At 42.4% G+C, this 22,927-nt stretch overlaps 1 protein-coding gene across 3 annotated transcripts in view; it reads left to right on the top strand.

The window, feature by feature from the left end:
• The window catches only part of ZHX1 (zinc fingers and homeoboxes 1), a 33,588-nt gene extending 14,196 nt beyond the window's left edge, over nt 1-19,392 (top strand). For 2 of the 3 annotated variants that reach the window (XM_086741227.1, XM_086741226.1), the window contains 2 exons: nt 5,381-8,756; nt 15,177-18,966. In XM_086741227.1, the coding sequence (XP_086597353.1) occupies nt 5,605-8,220 (2,616 nt within the window). In that variant the 5' untranslated portion in view covers nt 5,381-5,604 and the 3' untranslated portion in view covers nt 8,221-8,756; nt 15,177-18,966. Of the gene's footprint in view, nt 1-5,380; nt 8,757-15,176; nt 18,967-19,304 lie in introns of those variants that run through there. The other variant, XM_086741228.1, reaches the window with a different exon arrangement.
• The last annotated feature ends 3,535 nt before the right edge of the window (nt 19,393-22,927 follow it).

Here is a 22,927-nt window from a genome sequence, read left to right as displayed (position 1 = left end):
GAATATTGCAGAGCTTAGATAGAGATTTGGCTTTATTTTGTAGTCATAAGCAGTGGTGCCCTCTGAACTTCACAGATAATGAACAACTGAAGAAAATGGCACTATAAAACAAACTCTTCGCCCTTTTCGCTGAGAGGCAGCACAGATCAGAGCAGATTATCTTATCCTGAGCTCTATGCAGAATAGTTTTTGACATGGATACATCTACTCTGAATAAATAGTAATCGTTAGAAGGTGGCTAAGCAAAGGATCAACAATTGCATGTTGTCATGGATTAATCAGATGCTGTAAGGAGAAGACAAAACAACATTTTCTGCATTGAGAGAGATTGTAGGCAATTTGTAATCTAGGTGATTTTTAAAGTTAGAAGCAATTTCTTTTGCTTCATCTTCTGAGCCACCCTGGTTGTGCAAATTTTTAAAATTACATTACATGAGTTTGGATTTTTTGTTGGCATGCTTTTCTTGCACGCTGGATGGAAGTGTCATACAGCAAGCAGGGAGAAATGGCTTTTCATAAAGCATATAACCTGAACACACAGTTAACACTTTCTGTGAACTCATTTGTTTTCTTGCTGCATTAACTATTCCTGCTTGGGGGAGGAAAGGAAGAGGTGGGGAAAAAAAAACCTATGCGAGAAATAGGTTATTTTACATGTGTCTTCTGCTGTCAACCCTTTGTCTTTTTCTTTTCAAACTATAATCACAGGGGCAGAAGGCTTCTCCCTGCATTTAGAAAATATTTGTACGTCTTTATCCAAATCTGCTATAGAGACATGTTTAAATGTTGAACTGCAGTCTAGAATAAATACCTTTTAATATAATTATTAATGCATTAATGAAATTATTAACTGTTTATGGTCTGTTTCTGAAGAGCAGTGTCCTGAGCCTGCTCAAAGATAAAATATAAGATCCTGGACCTTCAAAAAAGTATGCCTGCATTTACTTTATGTTCCTGGAAAAATGTCTGTTTCATGGGCTGGTTTTGCTAGGAATGTCAATTGCGTGAAAATCTGAGGTAAAATTAAAGAAGAGGACTGCAGTGATGAATATCTTGAGAGATTACAACTAATTGAGAGTTTTTCTCCAGATGCTTTCATTGAAAAATGCTGCTTTTGATGTAAAGCAAACACCTGGAGTATTTCATTACAAACCAAATTGCACAATATGTCAACATTAACAGCAAGGGATAAAAATAAGTCCAGATAAAACTAGAAAATGTTAACCAATATTAAGTCATGTATTTGACCCCAATAGTGATGATCTTCAGGAATTCATGTAGCATGGAGGGAGGTCTCAGCAGACTTGAGACAGGCAAACATAGTACCGAGGCTTAAATGAGGCAGAGGCATGAGCAGAGGAGAAGAACACGTAGGGAATCGCAGATCGATTAACGAGATCTTCATTCCCAGGATGATACAGAAGGAATTTACTAAAAGTCAGTCTGTAAGAACGCAGAGAATTTTAACAAGGTTCTTAAGAAGGTGGATTTGTCAAAACCAGATTATGTCAAGCCAATCTGATTTCATTTTTTGATGGAGTGGGATAGAGTGCACCCTCAGCACGTTCGCTGACGACACCAAGTTGTGTGGTGCCGTCGACACGCTGGAAGGGAGGGATGCCATCCAGAGGGACCTTGACAGGCTGGAGAGGTGGGCCCATGCCAACCTTATGAAGTTCGACCAGGCCAAGTGCAAGGTCCTGCACCTGGGTCAGGGCAATCCCAGGCACAAATACAGGCTGGGCAGGGAATGGATTGAGAGCAGCCCTGAGGAGAAGGACTTGGGAGTGCTGGTGGATGAGAAGCTCAACATGAGCTGGCAATGCGCCCTTGCGGCCCAGAAGGCCAACCGCATCCTGGGCTGCATCAAGAGGGGCGTGATTCTCCCCCTCTACTCTGCCCTGGTGAGACCCCACCTGGAGTACTGTGTCCAGTTCTGGAGCCCCCAACACAAGAAGGACATGGACCAGTTGGAGAAGGTCCAGAGGAGGGCCACGAAGATGATAAAAGGGCTGGAGCACCTCTCTTATGAGGACAGGCTGAGAGAGTTGGGGCTGTTCAGCCTGGAGAAGAGGAGGCTCTGGAGAGACCTGATAGCGGTCTTCCAGTACCTCAAGGGGGCTTATAAGAAAGATGGGGAAAGGCTGTTTAGTAGGGCCTGTTGCAATAGGACGAGAGGTAATGGTTTTAAAATAGAGGGGGGTAGATTTAGTTTAGAAATTAGGAAAAAATTTTTTACGATGAGAGTTATAGAACACTGGAACAGGTTGTCCAGAGAGGTGGTGGAGGCCCCATCCCTGGAAACGTTCAAGGCCAGGCTAGATGAGGCTCTGAGCAACCTGATCTAGTCAGGGATGTCCCTGCTCCTTGCAGGGGGGTTGGACTAGATGGCCTTTGAAGGTCCTTTCCAACCCTAACCATTCTATGATTCTATGATTCTAATTGGCCTACTGGAACAGGATGTTGCAAACCTCACTGAAGTCAAGATACATGGCAAGGTCCCATATGGCATTCCTGTAAGCTGTACAGGAGAGGTGTTTTAGAGGAACTGAAGTACAAAGGTGCTGCATAATTGGTTTGATAAACTACTAGAGTTTGAGATTTCATAATCCCCTGGTAAACTGAGAGAACATGTCAAACAGGGTGCTACAGATGGAGTAATCCCATTAGCACCAAGGAGAAGGAAATAGAGGTTTCTGTAAAGTCTGTAGAGGAAAGAAGGCTGGGAAGGGTTGCAAGCATCTTGCTTTGTTGAGATTTTAGTGAATGCTTTCGTAGCTCTTCATAGCCTTGAATTAAACAGGGTTTTGAAATCACAACATCCTTTAAAAATGAGATTATATAGTGTAGTCAGAAGAGCATAGATGCAGCTTTCTTTTTCTGAGACCTGCTTGCATCAAAGAAACGTGTTCCTCCGTTGGTAAACAGTGGAGGGATAGAATAATCTGCTAGTGCACCGTGAGCGAAACTGAACCACAACAAATGGAGATGTGATAGAGATTTAGCTAGAAGGCTGCGGGTGATGCAAATGCACATGGACCTGTGGGCTTACAGGCACTGTGAATGCTGTTGGGTAAATACAGGGACTGGAGAAAAGCACTTACTGATTTGTTGGACAGATTTCCCGTTTTATTAATTATCTCCAGCCTTATCTCGAGCATGCTTCAACACAACATGTCAGGTCAAATGTTGTTTTTACTTGCACTCTGTGCCATCCCAGAACAGGACAAGCAAGCCCTTACGCTCACTCAGGCTGCCCTGTGTAGGGATGAGGCATTGCAGAGTACCGCAGTCACTTCTCAAACTACAACGTCAGTCAGCAAAACTATCTAAGTAGCTTTTGAAAATGGGCATTTCTGGCATTTTTTAAATTTTACTCCAGATTGCAGAAAGATTAGGTAATACCACCCAGCTCTTCCCCAAGAGCATTGCTCAACATTGAGTCTTGGCAGTTGTCTTTCTTTCAGCAAGAGCCCTCCAGCCCCTCAGAACAGCAGTACGGTAATAATGCTCTACCTCTCATCCTTCAGCACACCAAGACGAGTGGCTCCAGTTAGCTTTGCTTCATGGTTCTCTCACTGCAAAGATAAATGAGATAGCCTGCAATGCATACTTTGTATATACATTAAAATAAATATATTTTACAACTCTGTGCAGTTTAACAGGCTGCCAGGATTAACTTGTGGAAGAAGGGTATCTTTCAACTCCACTACTATTAAATTATTTTCATCCTGGAATGATAATTACCCAAGATTTATTTAGCATTGTCAGTGTCCTTAATGCTGTGTAATCATATCCTTGGCATAAAAAGCCTGTTATGTCAGGCTGTGCACTTTGGATGTAGGCACAAAAGTAGTCCAGAGGGTGACTGTTAAAAACATTTGGGGAGGATTTTTATGAAAAAGTGAGGTGAGGCACACAGTTTCAAAAACAGAGCAGCACTCGGTGGCAGCTATGGATGAACACTTTAATCTTTTGCCTAAAGAAAAAAGGTGAAACTAAGAATTATCTATCTTCCTTCCTATCCACAGCCTCTGCCCTCCCATAATCAAGAAAGAATCATCTTATCGTACAATGAAAAATAGTAAAATAGTATTTCTTTTCCCCTTGCCATTTCTTGTAACTGCCTTTCTTCTTTTTACACTGTTGTTTTTCCTTAAAGATTTTGTCTTGAACAAAGCTTGCCTTCTGTTTTTAACCTGTTACATGCTATTCCCTTTATAAACCTTCTGAAACAGCTACTGAGTCTTCCCCTTGAACTTGAGCGTGGCCCCCACTTTGGGAAGTAGATCATGTTCCACTGTCTAAAAGTTCATGTACCTGCAGGATTTCTGGTATGAGAAATCAGTGTCTGATTTTTTCAAGAATAAAACTGTTAGAGAGTTTATAACACTCCGCAGAAGTCTGTGCATAATTTCCAACAGACTAGTTGTGATCCCTGTGGGATAAAATTCACTCCAGTCTATGCTGCTTAAGATTATGTTTATTCTCTGAATTTCTGTAGACCTCAACTTTATTTGGTGGTACTTTAGTTTTTCTTAGAAATGGATATGGAATTCTAAACAGAGAATACATAATTTTGTTTGGCTTCTGCTTGCTATATCAGTCTTTAATGCTTTTTCTCTCTGGTACGGTTCACACAATCAATCATGTCCCTGTTAATGCATAGAGGCATGAAAACAGATTTTACTTAATTGCCATCTGCTAGCAATCAACTTTTATTGGTTTGGGATTGGTCTTCAATTGGAGAATAACATTTGGGGAGCTAGGAAGAAAGGATAGTCATCTTTTGTCTGTCAGAGTGCCTTAAGAAGGCATTGTTTTCAGACTTCGGAGAAAGGCCCTGCACATGATCATGCTTGCATATATAATGCAATAGAAAACCGCTCTAAACCTGCCTTTTCTGGGAGCCTTCACAACCTCTGACGTGAAAGACATGACAGAGTCAGTAGTGGACATGTCATACTGGGGTCGAGTTTGTGATTGGAAGAAGTTGAGCTCGCAGGGCAGTTGAGAGAAATTGTCATGGCTTAGGCAAAGGCAAGAACGCAAAACTGACCTCAGCATTGTGCTAAAAAAAGAGGCTTCTGAAGAAAGCAAAACAGTCAGAAAGTTACCTGTTTTATACCATTCTGTGTTTTATGACTTTCGTTGCATTGACGTGAACTAAAACAAATTTCAGCCGTAATAAGCGGATTGAATTTTGCCTTTCTTAACTTAGCTTCGAGTATCTCTTCTTGGAATGGGTCTGCTGGTTTTAGGGGATGAGCAGTGACACACTGAACCCCCAAGGACTGAGTTACGTTAAGCCATAATATGTAGCAGGATAGAAGTTAACTCTCTAAATTGAACTAATTCCACTGTCTCTTCTTTGCTACAGGTGGTGGATGTGGACTTCAAAACAGTGCGTCTCAGCATCTCATCCTCAACTATCTATTTTTAATCTGATTGCACTACAAAAGAAAAGCTGCTAATGGGATAAATGTTGAGACTTTACAAGAACTGACTTGAAGTACCAAAAGCCATTATTATTAATCAAGAAGAGCTTGAAGCTAAGTCTGTATCTGTCTGTATCTAAGTCAGTATCATTTTCACATAACAGGCATGGCAAGTAAACGAAAATCAACAACACCGTGCATGGTTTTAGCCAACGAGCAGGATCCAGATCTAGAAACGGTATCAGACTTGGAGGAGGGACCACCTGTACTGGCGCCAGCAGATAACCTTCCAGCAGAGAGCATAACAAGTGATGAGGATGTTCACGAGTGTGTGGATTCAGACAATCAGAAAAATACGAATAAAGTAGAAGGTGGTTATGAGTGTAAATACTGTACTTTTCAAACTCCAGATCTCAATATGTTTACTTTTCATGTGGATTCAGAACATCCCAACGTAGTATTAAATTCATCCTATGTTTGTGTCGAATGCAATTTCCTTACCAAAAGATATGATGCTCTCTCAGAACATAATTTGAAGTACCACCCTGGAGAGGAGAATTTTAAATTGACCATGGTGAAACGTAATAATCAGACAATCTTTGAACAAACAGTAAACGATCTCACTTTTGATGGGAGTTTTGTTAGAGAAGAAAACACTGAACAGGCCAACTCTTCTGAGGTTCCCTCATCAGGGATCTCAATTAGCAAAACACCTATTATGAAAATGATGAAAAATAAAACTGAGACTAAACGTATTGCTGTTTTCCACAATGTAGCTGATGACATTCCTGGTGAAGAAAAGGGAAGTGAAAATGAGCCAAACTCTGAAGAAGTAGTAGAAAACCCACCACCGGCAGTTTCTGAGTCAAAAGCAAGCCATTCAGTTGTTTGCAGTGCAGCAGATGTGGCTAGTGCAGTAGTGACTCCAGCACCAGTGCTTCAGCCTGGAGTGGCACAGGTCATAACAGCTGTTACAGCTCCACAGAATTCAAACCTGATTCCCAAAGTCCTAATACCTGTAAATAGCATTCCAGCCTATAATACTGCTTTGGATAACAATCCTCTTTTGCTTAACACCTACAACAAATTCCCATATCCGACAATGTCAGAAATCACTGTTCTTTCCACTCAAGCTAAGTACACAGAGGAACAGATTAAAATATGGTTTTCTGCCCAGCGTCTGAAACATGGGGTGAGCTGGACACCGGAGGAAGTGGAGGAAGCAAGGAGGAAACAATTTAATGGGACAGTGCATACTGTGCCCCAGACAATTACCGTTATTCCAGCACACATTTCTGCCGCTAGCAATGGGTTACCTTCAATTTTACAGACGTGCCAAATAGTTGGTCAGCCAGGACTTGTTCTCACTCAAGTTGCAGGTGCAAATACGTTACCAGTAACAGCCCCAATAGCTTTGACTGTAGCAGGAGTCCCAAACCAAACACAGTTACAGAAGAGTCAGATTCACACCGCTCAGCCTATTGCAGAAAGCAAACAAGTAGCTGCTGTTCCTGCCCCTCAGCCTATCAAAAACGAATCCACGCTGATGAATCCTGACTCCTTCGGCATCCGAGCAAAAAAAACAAAGGAACAATTGGCAGAATTGAAAGTCAGCTACCTTAAAAACCATTTTCCTCAAGATTCAGAAATTGTTAGACTTATGAAAATAACAGGCCTGACTAAAGGAGAGATCAAAAAGTGGTTCAGTGATACACGCTACAATCAGAGAAACTCAAAGAATAATCATGGGATTAATCTCAACAGTGATTCATGTGCTACCATTGTTATTGATTCAAGTGATGAAATGAATGAGTCCCCAACGGGAGTCACTCCACAGAGCAAGTCATCATGGAGCGCTTTTCCTGATTTCACCCCACAGAAATTCAAAGAGAAGACTGCTGAACAGCTGCAAATCCTCCAAGCAAGTTTTCTTAATAACCCTGTCCTTACTGATGAAGAGATGAATAGGTTAAGAGCCCAAACCAAACTGACCAGGAGAGAGATTGATGCCTGGTTTACAGAAAGAAGGAAATCAAATGTCTTAAAGGAAGAGGGAGCTGACTTGAATGAGAGTAATCCTGGCAGCTCGAAAGAAGAGGCTGTAGAAACATCTGTGGGAGATGGAGCAGCAGGAGCAAAATCAGGGTGTTCCACTTCAAGCAAAATAGGCAAAAAATCACCAGAGCAGTTGCACATGCTTAAAAGTTCCTTTGTGCGTACTCAGTGGCCATCTCCACAAGAATACAACAAGCTGGCAGAAGAAACTGGACTCCCGAGATCAGAAATTGTGAGCTGGTTTGGAGACACTCGCTATGCCTGGAAAAATGGTGGATTGAAGTGGTATTATTATTACCAGAGTGCCAATGCAAACGGCCAAGGCTTTGCAAGGAAGAGAGGGAGAGGAAGACCAAAAGGGAGAGGGAGGGGGAGGCCTCGGGGGAGGCCTCGGGGAAGCAAGAGGTTGAATTGCTGGGACAGAGGTGTGTCTGTCATAAAATTCAAAACTGGAACAGCAATCCTGAAGGACTACTATATGAAGCACAAATTCCTTAATGAGCAAGACCTTGATGAACTGGTAGCCAAATCTCACATGGGATATGAGCAGGTCAGAGAGTGGTTTGCAGAAAGGCAAAGAAGATTAGAACTTGGAATAGAGCTGTTTGATGAGAATGAGGAGGAAGACGAAATGCTGGAAGATCAGGAAGATGAGGAAGAAACGGATGATAGTGATACTTGGGAACCCCCTCGACATGTTAAGCGTAAACTTTCAAAATCAGATTAACGTGCAATTTGGGATTTGGGGGCCAAAAAGCTATGAATTAGGCTTGGTGTTACGGTGAAGAGCCAACTGATTTTTCATGGCCTTCAGTTTAGCAAGCACCTGCTTAGCATCTTCCTTCCACCTAAAAGAACATGGGCAAGATGCTACCTGTGCAGGCAACAACTATTTGCTTCCTTGCTACAATAGATGGACATCCTCAGGCCTAGCCTAGGACATGGGGTTATAAATCAGATCCAGTTCAGCTCCTCCTCTTCCACATTACCGATGGCAAGGTTCATGTTCATCTTTCACGTGACTGCTTCTCAATATTTAATTGCCTTATGTTGTTTAATTCCAAAAAAAACCCACAGACACATTTTTTTCTTTGATGTAGGAGAACATTGCTTGCTCGTGAAGGAAGAAAATACAAAAACCTAAGACGTCCTTTTTGCAAACATCGCTTCACCTGAAAAGTTTCAAGGCCTGAGTTTATTTCTTAAGGAGAGAGTTCAAAAGAGAAGGGGAAAAGTGTGACAAAGGAATCAATGAACCTAGGGGTGAGGATTGCTTGGTTTAAGAAAACGAGGTGATGTTGGCACCTTTTGCCTATCTTCAGAGTGTTTTGGGTTTACAGAACTTGTGCTGAAATGTTCCTTGTTGATAATTATGAGCTAGCTGAATGGGTCTAATGCTAGAAGATGCTTTTCATTACATTTAATCGGTGTATCCTACATCAGTTTAATTTAAATGCCTGACAGACTTGATGCAGTTGATAGTAATTGTTTTTAGGTTGTGCATTCTTTCATTTGTTGGAAAGGGTAAGAAAAGTATGTATATTTCTAGCTAAAAAGAATAATTTCTTGAAATCTAACACTGAATTTTAAGGTAAATGTGAGGCAGAAACTGCTTAAAAGTTGTTCAGAGTTGCCTAGGGGTTTGTAAGAATACACAGATACAAAGACGAGAAGTGTCTTCGGGTGCTAGTATGAAAAGTTTTAGCAAGTTGTGGCAATGACATGGTGTTTGACTCTCAAACAAAGTGAAGTTACATGTCTTTTAGATGCTTAGAAATTATAAACTTGCTAGTGTTTAATTGTTCTTCAGCAGTAGCCCAGTTGAGGGATTTGTGCACAAGTTTAACTTAAATTCATCCTAATGGACTGAGCTTGCCGCTCTGCTGATTGTTCTTAGGGCTGCTGGGTGAACGTACTTATTTTTAGAGGTGGTTTGATCTGCCTGAACTGAACTCCAGAAATAGTTTAATCTGATACGAAACATCCATATCTTTCATTAAGTGTCTTTAGAACAGGAGAGGAGAAGAAGTAGAGTTTGAATTACCAACTTAAAAACAATGAGCTAAATTAATAGAAGTTAATTTAAGCAGATGTCTGGCATCCTCAGAACTGGTACTCTGAGGAACAGCAGTTTGTGTTCTTGCTACTGTCGGTCTGCATTTCTTAGGGATAAGTTACTTTATATTTAGTTGTCAAAAGATGATGATTAATTAGTGCTGTTGTCGCCATTGTTTGCTTTTACATGGGCACTAACAGGATACTAGCAATCTCCTTTTGCACATCTGTCGGCATCTTCTCTGTAGGCTTCTGCATCTGATGACCAATGAGAGACAGATTAGTGTAAATAAAATGTGTCCTAATGTTTCCACATTTCCAAGAACCTAATCTGGAATTACTTTTTCGTCCCCAGTGTTAAAACTATCAAAAGACCAAGAAAGTCCTTTTAGTCATTATTTTCTGAAGCAGAGGAATCCATGTTAGATCTGTTTTTCATACGTGATTATGGGTGAAACCCAGGTCAAAGCAAGAAAGGGAGTAACATCTCACTAAAAAATTGTTGTTAACTCACCTTCCTCCCTGGATTGCTGCCCTTCTGCTCCCAGACTGAACAGGCTGCCTGAGTTGCAGGAAAGCCGTTTACCAGGGTGAGCTCTTCTGACTATTTCAGATTGCTGGAAACAAAAATGACTTTTGGTGCGTAACATGAATTTGATGATGAAACTATTCCCTGGCTTCCAAGGGATTTGTACCTCAAATTGGTGAGATACAAAGTGGCCAGTGATGCTAGAGAGGACTTGCCAAGAATCCCCCGGTTTAACTTTGTGGTGGAGGAGAAGCAAAACTGTGTTGTCAGCATATTTAATTGGAGTGCTTATCACTCTAGATGTGAGGTAGCGTAAAGAGAGGTCAGGGTCTGGCCTTTTCAGCATTGACTTCTACGTATAGTTGAGAGGTATTCTTGTTTGGCTGGAAATGGTATGGATGAGGCTGTTGTAGATGCCAGCAGATATAAGAAAGACTCGCATTAGCTTCAAGCTCTGCTGGGAATACAGGGTCAAAAATCAGTGCGTGCTGAGTGGAAAAGGACAAAGCTACTAGGGAAAGAGATGCTATTTTTAAGTTTCCAAAAATATTAAAGCAAATCCTTAAAATCCTTGGGAATATACCTCTAGCAAGCAAAATCTGGAGTTGCCTTAATCCTTAAGGTTGACCCAGAATTAATTTTCTTTCTTTCAAAAAAAACACCCCCCGATGCAACCTGTCCAAATAAACATCTCCGTTTTTTGTTAGCAGAGACTGCATTTAGGTTAGCATTAAATCTAACCTTTTAAGCGATGGGGAGGAAAAAAGATCCAAGTTAATTATAAGATTAAACTGGGAAATATTCCATTTTGGCAATGTTCTGTTAAATAACACTCGGCTACAGTGGTAAGCCTTAGCACATCTGCTCTGAAAACACAGGAAGAGGAAATACATTGTTTATCAGACCAAGCGTAGTTGGATTGGACGTCGTCTTTCAGTAAAATGGTCAGAGACAGCGGCTGATGTATACTGGGCCAGATTTTCAGTGGCTGTAAATATTACAGTTCCATGTATTCCACTGGTTAGAATAGTATTTACAGCCCGTTGAGGAACATTGTCTCTTTGCAGAATATAAAATTTAAATTAAACCATTTGCTGTGGTTCGACTGATGAGAGATGCAGAATACCCACATTTCCTTCGGGGCAGATGCGCGTTGTAAGCCTTTCTGTTGTGCCAAGGATGAGAAAAATCTGGGTGGGCTCTGCCCTGAAGACCAGTTGTATGCATTCATTATTGCTCATAATCTGCCTGTTATTTCTGTTTCAACAAACAGAATCCATTAATTACCAGTTTATTTCGTGTTTACAGCATGTATATATTTGCACTGCATACTGGGAGAGGGGGAAACTCCTTCCAGAGGCCTACGGCATTAAGACTGACAGGATAAGCATTGGAATGAGCTGTCAGCGTGCTGGTCTGTTTTATCTGTGAATTGTGGTCATGGTGGGACCTGGTGGGAACTCAAAGCTACCAGTAACAGCGGTTTAGCCCAGATTTATCTCATCTAACCTTAGGCTGTTGCGCTCCTTATCTAGGTGCTCAAGGCACACTCTGGAGTCACCTGAGAGAAACAGAAATCGCCTGGCAGCTGGAGGGGATATGACGCCTTCATATTCTACCAGTTACATACAGGACACTTCCTGAACTTAAGCCCATCAGCAGGTGTCTTAAATTATGAGCTGTGCTTATCAGCAGTGCACCTCTGCAGCTTGGCTCCCTCTTGTAGCTTATGCATACCTGCAGGGTGTTTCGGAAGCCACTTGGACTGATGACAGTGGGCAGGGAAGGGGCCAGAAACTACATCTGCCCTGGGGTGAGTGTCTGTGGGTGGGGGGTTTTGTTGATTTCCCTACTCAGTGAAGAACTGTGTGTAGATGAGCCTGTGGTATGTTTTCTGTATTTCTGTGAAGCTTCACCTCTTAGGTTTGAGCTAGTTATCAGCCAGGCTTCAGTGATTGTCATTGACAGTGAGATGAAGAAACTCTTTGATCTTGCTCTGATCTTACCTCTGGGTAGCTGGTTTGTTCTCAGTCTTTGTTGGGAGCATTGTTTCAGAATTCAGCTGTGAGCACCAGATTCTTTAGAGCTAAGGTAGAGCTTTCCTCTTCATCTGCTGTTTCTGCCAGGAGTATGTGACCTGATGATGCTAGTTACTGCTGTCTCTGGAATTCAGGTAAAGAGAGAATAAAGATAATCCTGTGCCAGAATGGAGAGGAAGAAGGGCTAAAAGAAAGCTGGCAGTGTCACAACTAGGTGAGGCATCCAGTGTCACTGTATTGTGCTGCTTCATGGCATGCTTTGCTCTTGCTTCTGCGTACAATGAAAGAGCACAGTTCCATCTTAAAACAGTGCTGTCTTCCCAGTACTAACCTTTCAATGACCCCAGGGTTAGTGTTTGTTCTAAAAAGAAAGTCAGACCTGTTTGTCCCTGGAGGTTTGAATGAACTAACAGAGTGCTGGCTTGTAAGAAGTGGAAAGAAGGGAAAATGCAGAAGCTTGAAGGCTCTTGGCTTTTGCTTGCCCTGCAGAATTCTCTTACCTAAAAGTTGATAAGCAAAACGAGTTTTACTCTTGCTGTTCTGACAGAACAAGTGAAGTATTGCAATCACTCATTTTTAGCACATAGAAATCTCTGCTTTGTTTTGAAAGCAAAGGAAAGGAAAGATACCTAGTACCTCATGATTAGAATTTAGTGGATTATTTCTAATACACTGTAGTAAATGAGGCCATTCTCTTTTTTTAATCTTGTCCAGTGCCATTTTAAAAACTGCTTTTTCATTACATTATATGCAATATAGTGTCTGGCTGTAACTTTGATTGTTTGGAAGTAAACTCTTGCAATCTCTGCACATGACATGAAATAATTTCTCTAATGCATGATTTGCTGACTTTGAGCAAAAGCCTATTTTCTTTCTGCTTGCCAAGGAACTCTTCAGGCAGGCAAATGCACTCCCTTCTCCTGTGCAGAGCAGAGAAAGCATTTCTGGAGTCCATACAAAGTGATTCATGGCCTTATGCAGCAGTCCCCGGAGGCCAGAAAGCCCAAAGATGCAGACACTCTTCCTCCTCCATTTTCCTCTGGAATGAGAGCACAGCAGTAACTCTGACTAGTCTTTGGCTGCAGAGTAACCAAGCTGTAGTTTAAGGTGGGGAGCATTTTCCCTTTTGCACTCAACAGAGTACTGTGTATTCAGGCTGGATATCAGTATTTGCTTCTGTAAATACGACAGTATCGATTTGCGTCCTCCACCTGAGTCCTGTATCTGTGTATATTCCTGTCTCCCAAGGAGAGAGGGTAATCTTTAAGCTCCTGTAATATTAAATATCTCTGCCCTAAACTGAATGCACAAAAATATAGCGACTTTTTCTGATTTAATTTATTTTTTCTTGTAAAATATTTTTTCCTACATGCAGTAGTAATGAAAAGAAAGTATCAATAATCAGAGAGCAGTAAAACTGTTGAGAGTTATTCGTAACGCCTGGGATGACAGTGTAAATTGCAGGTGGGAAGGACTACTAGAGGGCTCAGTTCCCTGCCCTGAACAGTGCTGGGTTACACCTGTAGTGTCCGTCAAGCTTGTGATATCCTAGGATGAGTGGACTTACCAAGTAGCGTGACACAAACTAACTGGGTCATCTTACTTGAGGTTTGGTGATGTATTAAAATTCTGTAGGAAAAGATTTTAAAATGAAAGTTGTAACAGAAAGTGAAAAATCCCCTCAATAGCTACGTACACACACCCAATAGCTCAAATTTCTGTATTGCTTTCACACTTTCTAAAAAGGGAGATTGTGAAGCACGGGTGGGTTACAGCCAGTATTTTCAGTTTTAATGGTGTGAGCTTTGGGGGGGTTTTCTCCTTCTGCAGTGAAAAGCATTGGCACTTTTTCAGTGGATAGTCATTGCAAAACCGACTTACACAACATTGTAAAATGTAGAGTGGTAACTGAGGATCCCGTAGCACTTTTCATGAATTAAGGTGAGATTTGTCTGATTGCATGTTGATGTCTGCATTTCAGCAGGACACCATAGCTAGTCGGTTTAGCTAATGAATGCAAGCCAGCTTGTCCGGCATGCCTGGAGTTGCTCAGACAAACTGCACCCTAAACTCGGTGGACTGCTACACGTGGCTTGCAGGCAGACACTGACACTGCAGATACCTGAAACTGGACAAGGCGGATCTTCGCCTGGGAGCGTGCTGGCTGGATTGGGGCACTGGTCTTTGTGTTGTGGTTAGCAATGGTACTTACCTCTGCTTCCAACTTGACGCTTGTTGGGAGGTGTGAGGCTTTTTTTTTTTTTTTTCTTTTTTACTTTTTTGTCTTTTATGCTAGAGCAGGTAGCACTACAGTGGTGGATAAAGTAACTGATCTTTGGTTATAACACTGTGGTTTCTGAAGTATTTTAGATATGAGGTTACTGTATGAATGTTGGACTGTGCATAACTTAGAATGTTTGTCCCAGTTGATGACAGTATTTCCTTATGCTTGTTCAGTACTAGATACCTATCATGAAACTTTCCTTAAAGAATCTGTTAGAGTGGTAGAAGATTCAAATCTTCGTCTATGATACGAAACCATCAACCACAAGAGCTCCATGACAATTTTGAAATGTTCCCCTGCCTCAATTTCCAGCTTACAAAAGTGTTTCCAATTTTGCATAGCTGGCTATCTGCATGTATACTTCCAGTCTGTACAGAAATGCACTAAAATGAGTTGCCCTACCTGGGAAGGCTTTATATTGTACAGAAAATGTGGCACTAGGTACTGCTCTTCATGTGCACAGGAGAGTTAACAGGTGTCGATCTAGTTTACAGAAATGGTGGCGCTTTGCAATTTTCTATAGTATATTGCAATATATTTAAATGTCCTGTTTGACATGTGAAATGAACTTAATTTAACGCATTGTTATATATTTGAAGTATGAGGAAGACGATTCACTAACGACCAGCAAGGTTTTTAGAAGGTGTCCAGTATGTAGCTGTCTGTGTGATCTGTCTAGTGTATGTGATGTTAAAGGAAGCAACAATACTGTCACTGTTTAGAATGAAGAGTTTCTTTTGAATGATGCAATAGCTTACAGTGTCTTTCCTTTGTAGCTGCCCAATGTGGTGAAGGGGAAGCAATTCTTGAAAAAGTTCAAGATAACTGGTTAACTGTGAATGGGCCTAATCTTTCGTGAAACCAAGAATTTTTTGGACACACACAGGACTTGAATACTCAAAAGGATTGGAACTTAGTGTTGTGCCAAAGTTAAACTACTGCAGTTGGCAGAAGTTCTGCACTGTAAATAGAAGACTGATTAAAAGACAGCTTGTAAAAAAAAAAAAAATCCGATTTTAATACAGTACATTTTTATTCTGATACATGATGGAAACATTCTGTTTTAGACCTTTTTTGAAGAGGCTTCAGTGACCACTAGATTTTGTCCTCTTATATTTTGTTTGGCCTAATACTATATGTTCTAGTAAGATGGGCTTTATTGCCTGTGTTCTTTGATATGTGATTAAGCTTATAGCTTTGAGTGACCAAACATTTTACAGAGTAAAAGTTCTTAGAAACAGTATAACGTAACTGATATTTCTGTGTCTTATTTATCAGGCTCCGCACAAACTTGGAAAGTTGTGCTGGACTTGTACAACTCATATATGGGAACGCAGCATACTTCTGGATATTACGAACCTAAGCCTTTGTGGCAGTATGGATCTTGTCTTTGGATTTATTTTTGTTATTTTTTTGAGGCAAAGAGACGAATGGATGCTGCTGTAAAATATTTGTAATATTGCCATTATTGCTTTCTGTAGCAATTATTGCTTTTGCTTCAACAGATAAAGAAAATAAATCAGAGATAGAAAAATCCTAAAAGACGCTGGTAGAAGAATGGATCATGTGGGAACTTCTGAAAATAAACTTTGTACCAAAAATTTGAAAACAGAAATAATGGCATAAATGTCTCCTTACTGAGTGCGTGTGGCTTTAAGAGGTAGTGTGAAAACCAGGAATGATGTCTGTATGAAAATGTCACAAACCAGATCTTCTCAAATGTTTTTTTTTTTTTTCCTGTTACACAAAACTGAATTTCCCTGATTCCTCAGATGCATTGAATTTGGAGAACTGGCTCAGCTGAACAGCCAGCGTGAGGTCAGCTTCATGTGTGAGTCAGTACAGCTGCTTGTTGCTGAACTGTTCTGCTGTGTCAGCAGGCCAGCGACATTCACATGTTTTTTCTCATGAAGGCAGATGCTCTTTATTATCACATTTAAAATATTTGGGGTGGGAAGACTAGGGGTGAGTAGGAACCACCTCCCCACTGAGCTACCAGTCATTTGGATGTAATGCTTGGTGGCTGCTTTTAACGTGTGCCTTTTCCTCAGAGAAGAAGGGTCTGAGGTCAGCATTTCTGTTGAGCTCTGCACCTCTCTGGCAAGCCTGACTTGCTGTCACTCACAGAAGCTCCCGGCTGGAGGCAGTGCCGCTGTCTTCCATCCAGGTGACTCATCGCACCTGTCTACTTCAACTGTTGCGCTGCAACCAGAGGGGCTCTTCCCTGCAGAACCCGGCATCGTGCCGACAGACCTATCCCCACCTGCGAAAAAGATGTTTAAGGCAGCAGAATCGTTCCCGTGCTGTAGTTTATGTCAGTTCTGAAAAATTACATCCCTCGCTGAAGCAGTGTCCTGTGCACAGGCCTGGAGATGAGCGCTGGTAGTCAGTACAGCTTGGTGTTTGGCCAAATAGTTTTACTCAGTTTGGTGAAAAAAAAAAAAAGGGGGAAAGAATGCTTATTCAAGAATCCATCAGCTAATGAGGGAGTTATGAAAAGCTCTGGATTATGCACGCCGTCACCTTTTTTGTTTGCAGTGTTATCAGCAATTCCAAAATGCTGCAATTCAGTTGGTGTTTTCACAAGAGACCAGTTGTCCTTGTGGGTTGTTTCCCCCCCCTCCCAGCCTCCTCTTCCCAGCCCCTTTCATCTTCCATTCGTTTTCATCCAATACTGTCAACTACTATTTTTAAGAATTTAAAATTCCAAGGCACTTTGTACACTGCCTTATTTTTTCTTTTTACGCCAGGAAGTTCCCATGTAGAATGATGTTAAATTGCTCCCTGTGGGCTTGGTGTTGCTGTGAAACATTTCTGGTGGTGGTCTTCGGTCTGTCAGATGGTGATTTCTAACATTTTTGGTTATTAAATGATTTGTTGCACTTCAAATACTGTAAAATGAAACCTTTGGATATATTTGTATGTTTCTACTGCAATAATGTTGAACTATTAGCATTGTGACTAATTCCTTTCCCATGTGTGTTTCTTTACAGGCTCAGTGTTGAGCTGCTGTTCATTACCTTAAAATACTTACTTGGTAGAAGAAAGGAAAGATGGAAAAAGGGAATGAAATTGTGTCGCACCTAGTTTATTTGTGTCTTTGGGTGAAAATAAAGGTCAGTGTTGGCAGTAATTCTCCTCTTAGTGATTTTCAGTTCTCCTAAATGAGAGCCAAATAGGAGAAAATGCAATTGCAGTGAAGCCTGTCTTAAGGGACTAACGTGGAAGAGGACCCCCAAAATAGCCTCTAATAATGAATTGTTCTGAACCAAAGGAGATGGTACAAATAATATTGCAATTGCAACTGCTCTCTTATCCAGCAGTTTCCTTCCAGCAGCTGGCCAGAGCCCCCAGGTGAAGTCCAGCTGCAAGGATTTCTGTGCAGGTGTTGTACCTGGCACCCACACAGTGCAGAAACAGGCCTACGGAAGCCCTCTGATGGAAGTGGCTCATCATTTTTCTTAGTGACACCACAAAGTTAAAAACCACATCGCTGACGTATGTTTTATGGTGTTCTTTGCTCTAAATTCGTTTCACTTGCAGTGATTTAGGGAAGGGAGCAATTTTGGACCAAGTCCATTCGTGATTTCTGCATTTTGTTTGCATGTGTTCATTGAGCAGTGCTTTCCCTCTGCTTCGCCTTGTGCTTTCTGGGAGCACTGATGCTTGTATAAGGCAAATATGAAGCCACAGAAGCTAAATTTAATAGCAGTTTCCACTGGTCCTCTCCAGCAGTGCAAAAGCTGCATGGGAAACAAGGCACTGCAGAATCAACAAACAGTTTGGTTGTTTCCCTTGTGGAGGCAATCTCCCCTGCCAGCCTCCATGTGGAAAAGGAGAGCAGGACTGGAAAAGCGTACAAATTGTGAGGGTTACTCAAGGGCAGTCCCGAAGCCTTGGATGTATTTCTTCAATGTAGCATATTTTTTGTCTAATTCTTTAGATTTCTTTCGCTTTTTTTGCAGATAGCAATACTGTAGGAAGTCAGTTCAGTTTAATGGATGCTATTACAATAGAGGACTACAGCAGCCAAGGCAGCTTAAATGGTGTCCTAGAGGACTTGCCACCAGTGTTACTTAGTCCTGCCCAGTCCTGAAGTAACGAATCTGTTGTGGTCTCCACAGCCTGGTTTCATCATGAGTAGCAATTAAGCAACAAGTGTAACTATGGCCAAGGGAAGTTAATGAGTTTTCAGACAAGCTGATAAAACTGAAAAAAAGGGGCATAGAAGGAGGTATACAGACTTCACTGCTCCTGACAGGGAGTCTGTTGGGTTTTTTTCCAGTCAAAGCAGTAGATCAGAGATCCTGCCCTTTATGATGACTTCTGCATCAAGCTTGTACCCGCAGGCCATCAAGCTACAGCCTTGGTGCTTGTACTACACAGCTGAGTGAAGCAGTTCAGACACGTAATTTGCATCAGTACTGGAGATGTGCAGGCTTGCACAAGAAGATCACTGCTTCAGGACTCTTCATAACACCTGATCACCTTTCTTTCCAGAAAGCTTTCTTGCTCTTCTTTTTTCAACAGCATTCTGCTCAAACCCAAGGGCATGCTCATTCTGTTCATCATTTATCCTGCTAGACAGAAAATAGTTGCAAACCCCATTAATAGCTGAACACATCTGTGTGTAGTGCACCCTTTTGGCAATAATGACTTTATTAGGTTTTGTGAGGCGTGAGGGGGAAGGGTATGGCCTAGTTAATATGGCTTGCCAGGAGTTTGAAAGGTTGCACTGCCTTAAGGTAGAGCAGACAAATGAACCATCTTTTGGGGGATGTGTCCTGTCTGTACTAAGGACCCCTAAAAAGTTTTTTGCTTCTGCTACCAACAGACAATTCTTACTCTTTGACTGCTGTGATGCACAACCCCTCTCCTCACTCATTTTTGCTGTGTCTTACTAGAACTATGGGATGGGATGGCTTAATAATCTACACAGAAGGTGGATTCCACCGTTTTACTCTTGAGATGAGGAAGCAAAAGGAGATTGTCCCTGCCTGCTGGACTCAGGGGCTGGTTGGAGCAGTGCTGCTCTTCTGGCTGTCTCCACCTCCCCAGTTGCGTCTTCCTGCCTGGCTTCTTGCTTGATGCCACTCTTCTGCTTAGCTGCTGGTCTCTGTGCTCTGATGTTAATACTGCCCTGGTTTCAATGTACTCTCCTCCTGTAGTGTGCGAGGGTGCCGGAGCACTTCTCCCCTCTAGGAGTAAAGAGTCATTTTAGTTTCTGCCTCTGCTCAGTCCCGGTTTTACCTTCCGTAAGGACAGATCTGGATTTAGCAAATGCAGCTTCCTCTTGGTCACGTTTGGCCGGACTGGTTTCTCAGCTAGCTTGAGATGGATGGAGGTTTATCCCAATTCTACCAGTGCTTCTTTAAAGACTTACTGAGTTCAAGACAAGTACCCTTTTTCTGAAATTTCTGTCAGTAGCTTCTGGGAGCTTTGGCTCAGGGGCATCAGTCTTTTGCCACCCTCAGTGTGACCACTTACTGTTCAAGGAGGATTGCTCTTGAGCTCTGCAGGTGCATCTCAAACCATTGGAAGATTTGCTAGAGCGCATCTGAGCTCATCAGAGCTTTAACTGCAGTTTTGTTTGCAGTTTGTAGTAGTAATAACCTCTGTATGACTCGAGCCATGAAAGGTTATTTGTGTTATCCTCCTGTGTTAGTCATGGATGTTACCCGCTTATGTGTGACGTCATGCAAAGAGGATGAAAGATGGTCTCTGCTGTAAAGAACTTGCAATATAAATAAAAGGCAAGAAACGACACAGCGAGACAATGTTTGCAAATAAAGAGTTGCTCCTTTTCTCCTTTCACGAACATGTTTAGGGAAAAGCCTATGTTATGACTGTCAGAAAAGTAATCTTCCCTAAAGGTATGAATATTTCACAATGTCTGGAAGAATCCACTTAACGATTCAGGAGCCACCCGTCCTTTGAGGAATGCTGCCTGTGGGCCTTACTGCTCTTTTCACTGCAGGCAGCTCTCTTGCTTTGAGGAGGGAACTAGTCTCTCTTGCTTTTTTCCAAGGGCAGCTCCTTTCCAGCACACTTTATAAAGCCATAAACCATGAGAGAGCTGCATTATTCCTTAGCCGACGTGTGTGGGTAGTGCCTACCAAGATAGGGCCCTAGCTGCTGACCGAGGTTTTCTGTTTCTACTGCGTGTGCTTGATGGCCTCTGAAACCTTTGTGGTGTGCCTTCTCCTGGCACAAGAGTGGCCGGGCTGTGGCAAGGACCCATGGAGGCTATCACAATACAAATAATAACTTCAGTAATTAAAGAAACATTGGGGGAGAATTCTTCTCAATTAATTTTGCCTCAGAGTAGACTGCGAAGCAGGGAGAAGGGCTGTTGGGATCTAGACAAGCTCCATCTGCCACACTGTATTTTATCTTCCTAGCCGAAAAGCTCAGGCAACAGGGAGTGTGACAAATTCCTGCCTAGGACTTGAGTTGTCTTCACCGCCCAAGCTTTCTCTGGGCTCACCCTGACTGCAAGATGAAGCATACTAGCCTGTCCTGTGCTCACTGAGGTCAAAGCTGGGTCACAGCACCTCACCGCCGGAGTAAGGAGGCGTGCTTGTGTGAACAGCTACAATAGCTTTGCTGATGTGCAGGAACTTGCTCGGCAATCGCAACTTACTGGAGCCCATTTGTTTTATTGGTTCAATGTTCATGTGCCAAGACAGTGGTTTAGGCTGGTGGTGGAGTAAGACTTCGGCTGCCTTTAGGAAGACATTAATTTACAGCTGCTTTTTATCCCCGAAGCTGCCTACACAGAGCAGCTGCAGCAGCGCAGGCTCTCGGAGGGCTCGTGTATCTCCGAGCCCCCCTCAAAGCTGCCTCTTCCAGAGATGTTGTTTTCTCCTGCATAAAACCAAGGCTAATAGCACCACGGCAAATCATGCCATGCAAACTCAGGCAAATAGCTTTACTTAAGTACAGTAGGAATTTGTATTCTGGCAGCTACACTGATGACTCGGGTCTTAGGGGAGAAATTGAGAAAATCTCTGGTGCTGACAAGGCACAGGAATTTCCTAAAGTTGCATTTTTTAATTTCTGTAACTAATACATGAAGAGCCTTTTAAATGTCTGAGGGGAGGTGGGGGAAGGGGAGAGTCAGGCAAGGGAGGAAGGAAGAAGAGAGGCAGTGTTATGCCCGTGACTTATGACTGAAACCACGCAGTCAGCTGCTAGGCCCCCCGTGCGGTGCTCGGGAATTGCTGCTCTCCTATCACTGATTTACCAGACAAAGGCATTCTCTGCATTGCAACACAGAGCCTTTGCAGACCACGCTGGTATCCTCAGAGGCAACGATGGCTGAAATCCCCAGCCCTGGAGGACTCCGCAATCCAAGCTGGCAGCCAAGCAGCAGCTCTGGTATTTGCCCCGGGAGTGCCTTGTTCTTTGTGTTTTACTTCGAGCTGGGGCCACATTTCACTTTGATCACTCATGTTGCTTTTTTGAGTTTTCTTCTTTTTGATTTGTTCTTAATCATCTTGCTGGATTTTTGTGCTTTGCTCATTAGACTGGTGTGTTGCAGCATGATCGGCAGTCCTGGAGGAGTGGGAAAGGAACGTCCAGTGTATGTGAGGAGAAGTGCAGACGCTGTAACTGTTCAGACACTAATGCTAACCTCCGCAGCCTGACTCCAGTGCGCTCTCCCTCTGTCCTGCAGGAGCTCATCACAAAGGTCTGCAGGCAGGAGGAAGCCAGGTGGTTTTGGTGTGCACACACAAGAAGCTCTGACTGTGCTCGCCCACCTTGATGCTTGTAACAAGAAGACTGAAGCATGTCGAGCAAACTCCTGGTTCTCTCCAGATGTACTTGCTAAGCAGTTTCTTATGTTCAGGAGAGCTTGTTTGCCAAACAGCAAGTTTAAAAGCAAAAAAAGACCTCAATCCCTTTTTATTTTTCTGATCAAATTTACCTCCCAAAATTGAGTTTCTACCCAGGGATTTATGCCAGCTCATGCTACATCCAGTGATAGCTATACTGGTATGGAAGGATATTTTGAGCATGTATCCACTTAGAAAGAACAAAAAAAAAAAATAACCAAACCCAGAACTTAACATTTTACATGGAACTTACCCAGAACTCAACATTTTACAAGGAAACCTTTAAAATTATCCACGTGAGCCGTGCTTTGGCCTCAAAAGCTGTTCCAGTGTAGAAAGACTCATTAGTCCATCCAGGTTAAGGAAGTATAAGGATGACTTTTCATCTCACCTTCTCCAAACCTGCATGGTGATTAGATGGGACAAAACGGACCTTTCTGGATGAACAGGCTGGCGAGGCAGAGAAAGGAAACAGCAGCGCAGGATACTTGCAACCCATTCTGTGTACAGCAATGTAGTAAGGCCTGCCGTACAGCTGGGGTAGCTGCAACATCACCTCGATGCTGTTAATGATCAACGGTATGCCTGGGACTCTTTATGTCTTGACAAAGCTCTAGGATCACTCTTCACTTTTTTGTGTCCACTTTTCACATAGCACAGCGTAGAGGCCTTTGGGAAATCCTGAGATT

This window comes from Chlamydotis macqueenii, chromosome 2 (genome assembly GCF_036417535.1).
Source record: "Chlamydotis macqueenii isolate bChlMac1 chromosome 2, bChlMac1.mat, whole genome shotgun sequence".
In the NCBI taxonomy this organism is placed as follows: Eukaryota; Metazoa; Chordata; class Aves; order Otidiformes; family Otididae; genus Chlamydotis; species Chlamydotis macqueenii.
This window is presented reverse-complemented; position numbering and strand designations above follow the sequence as displayed.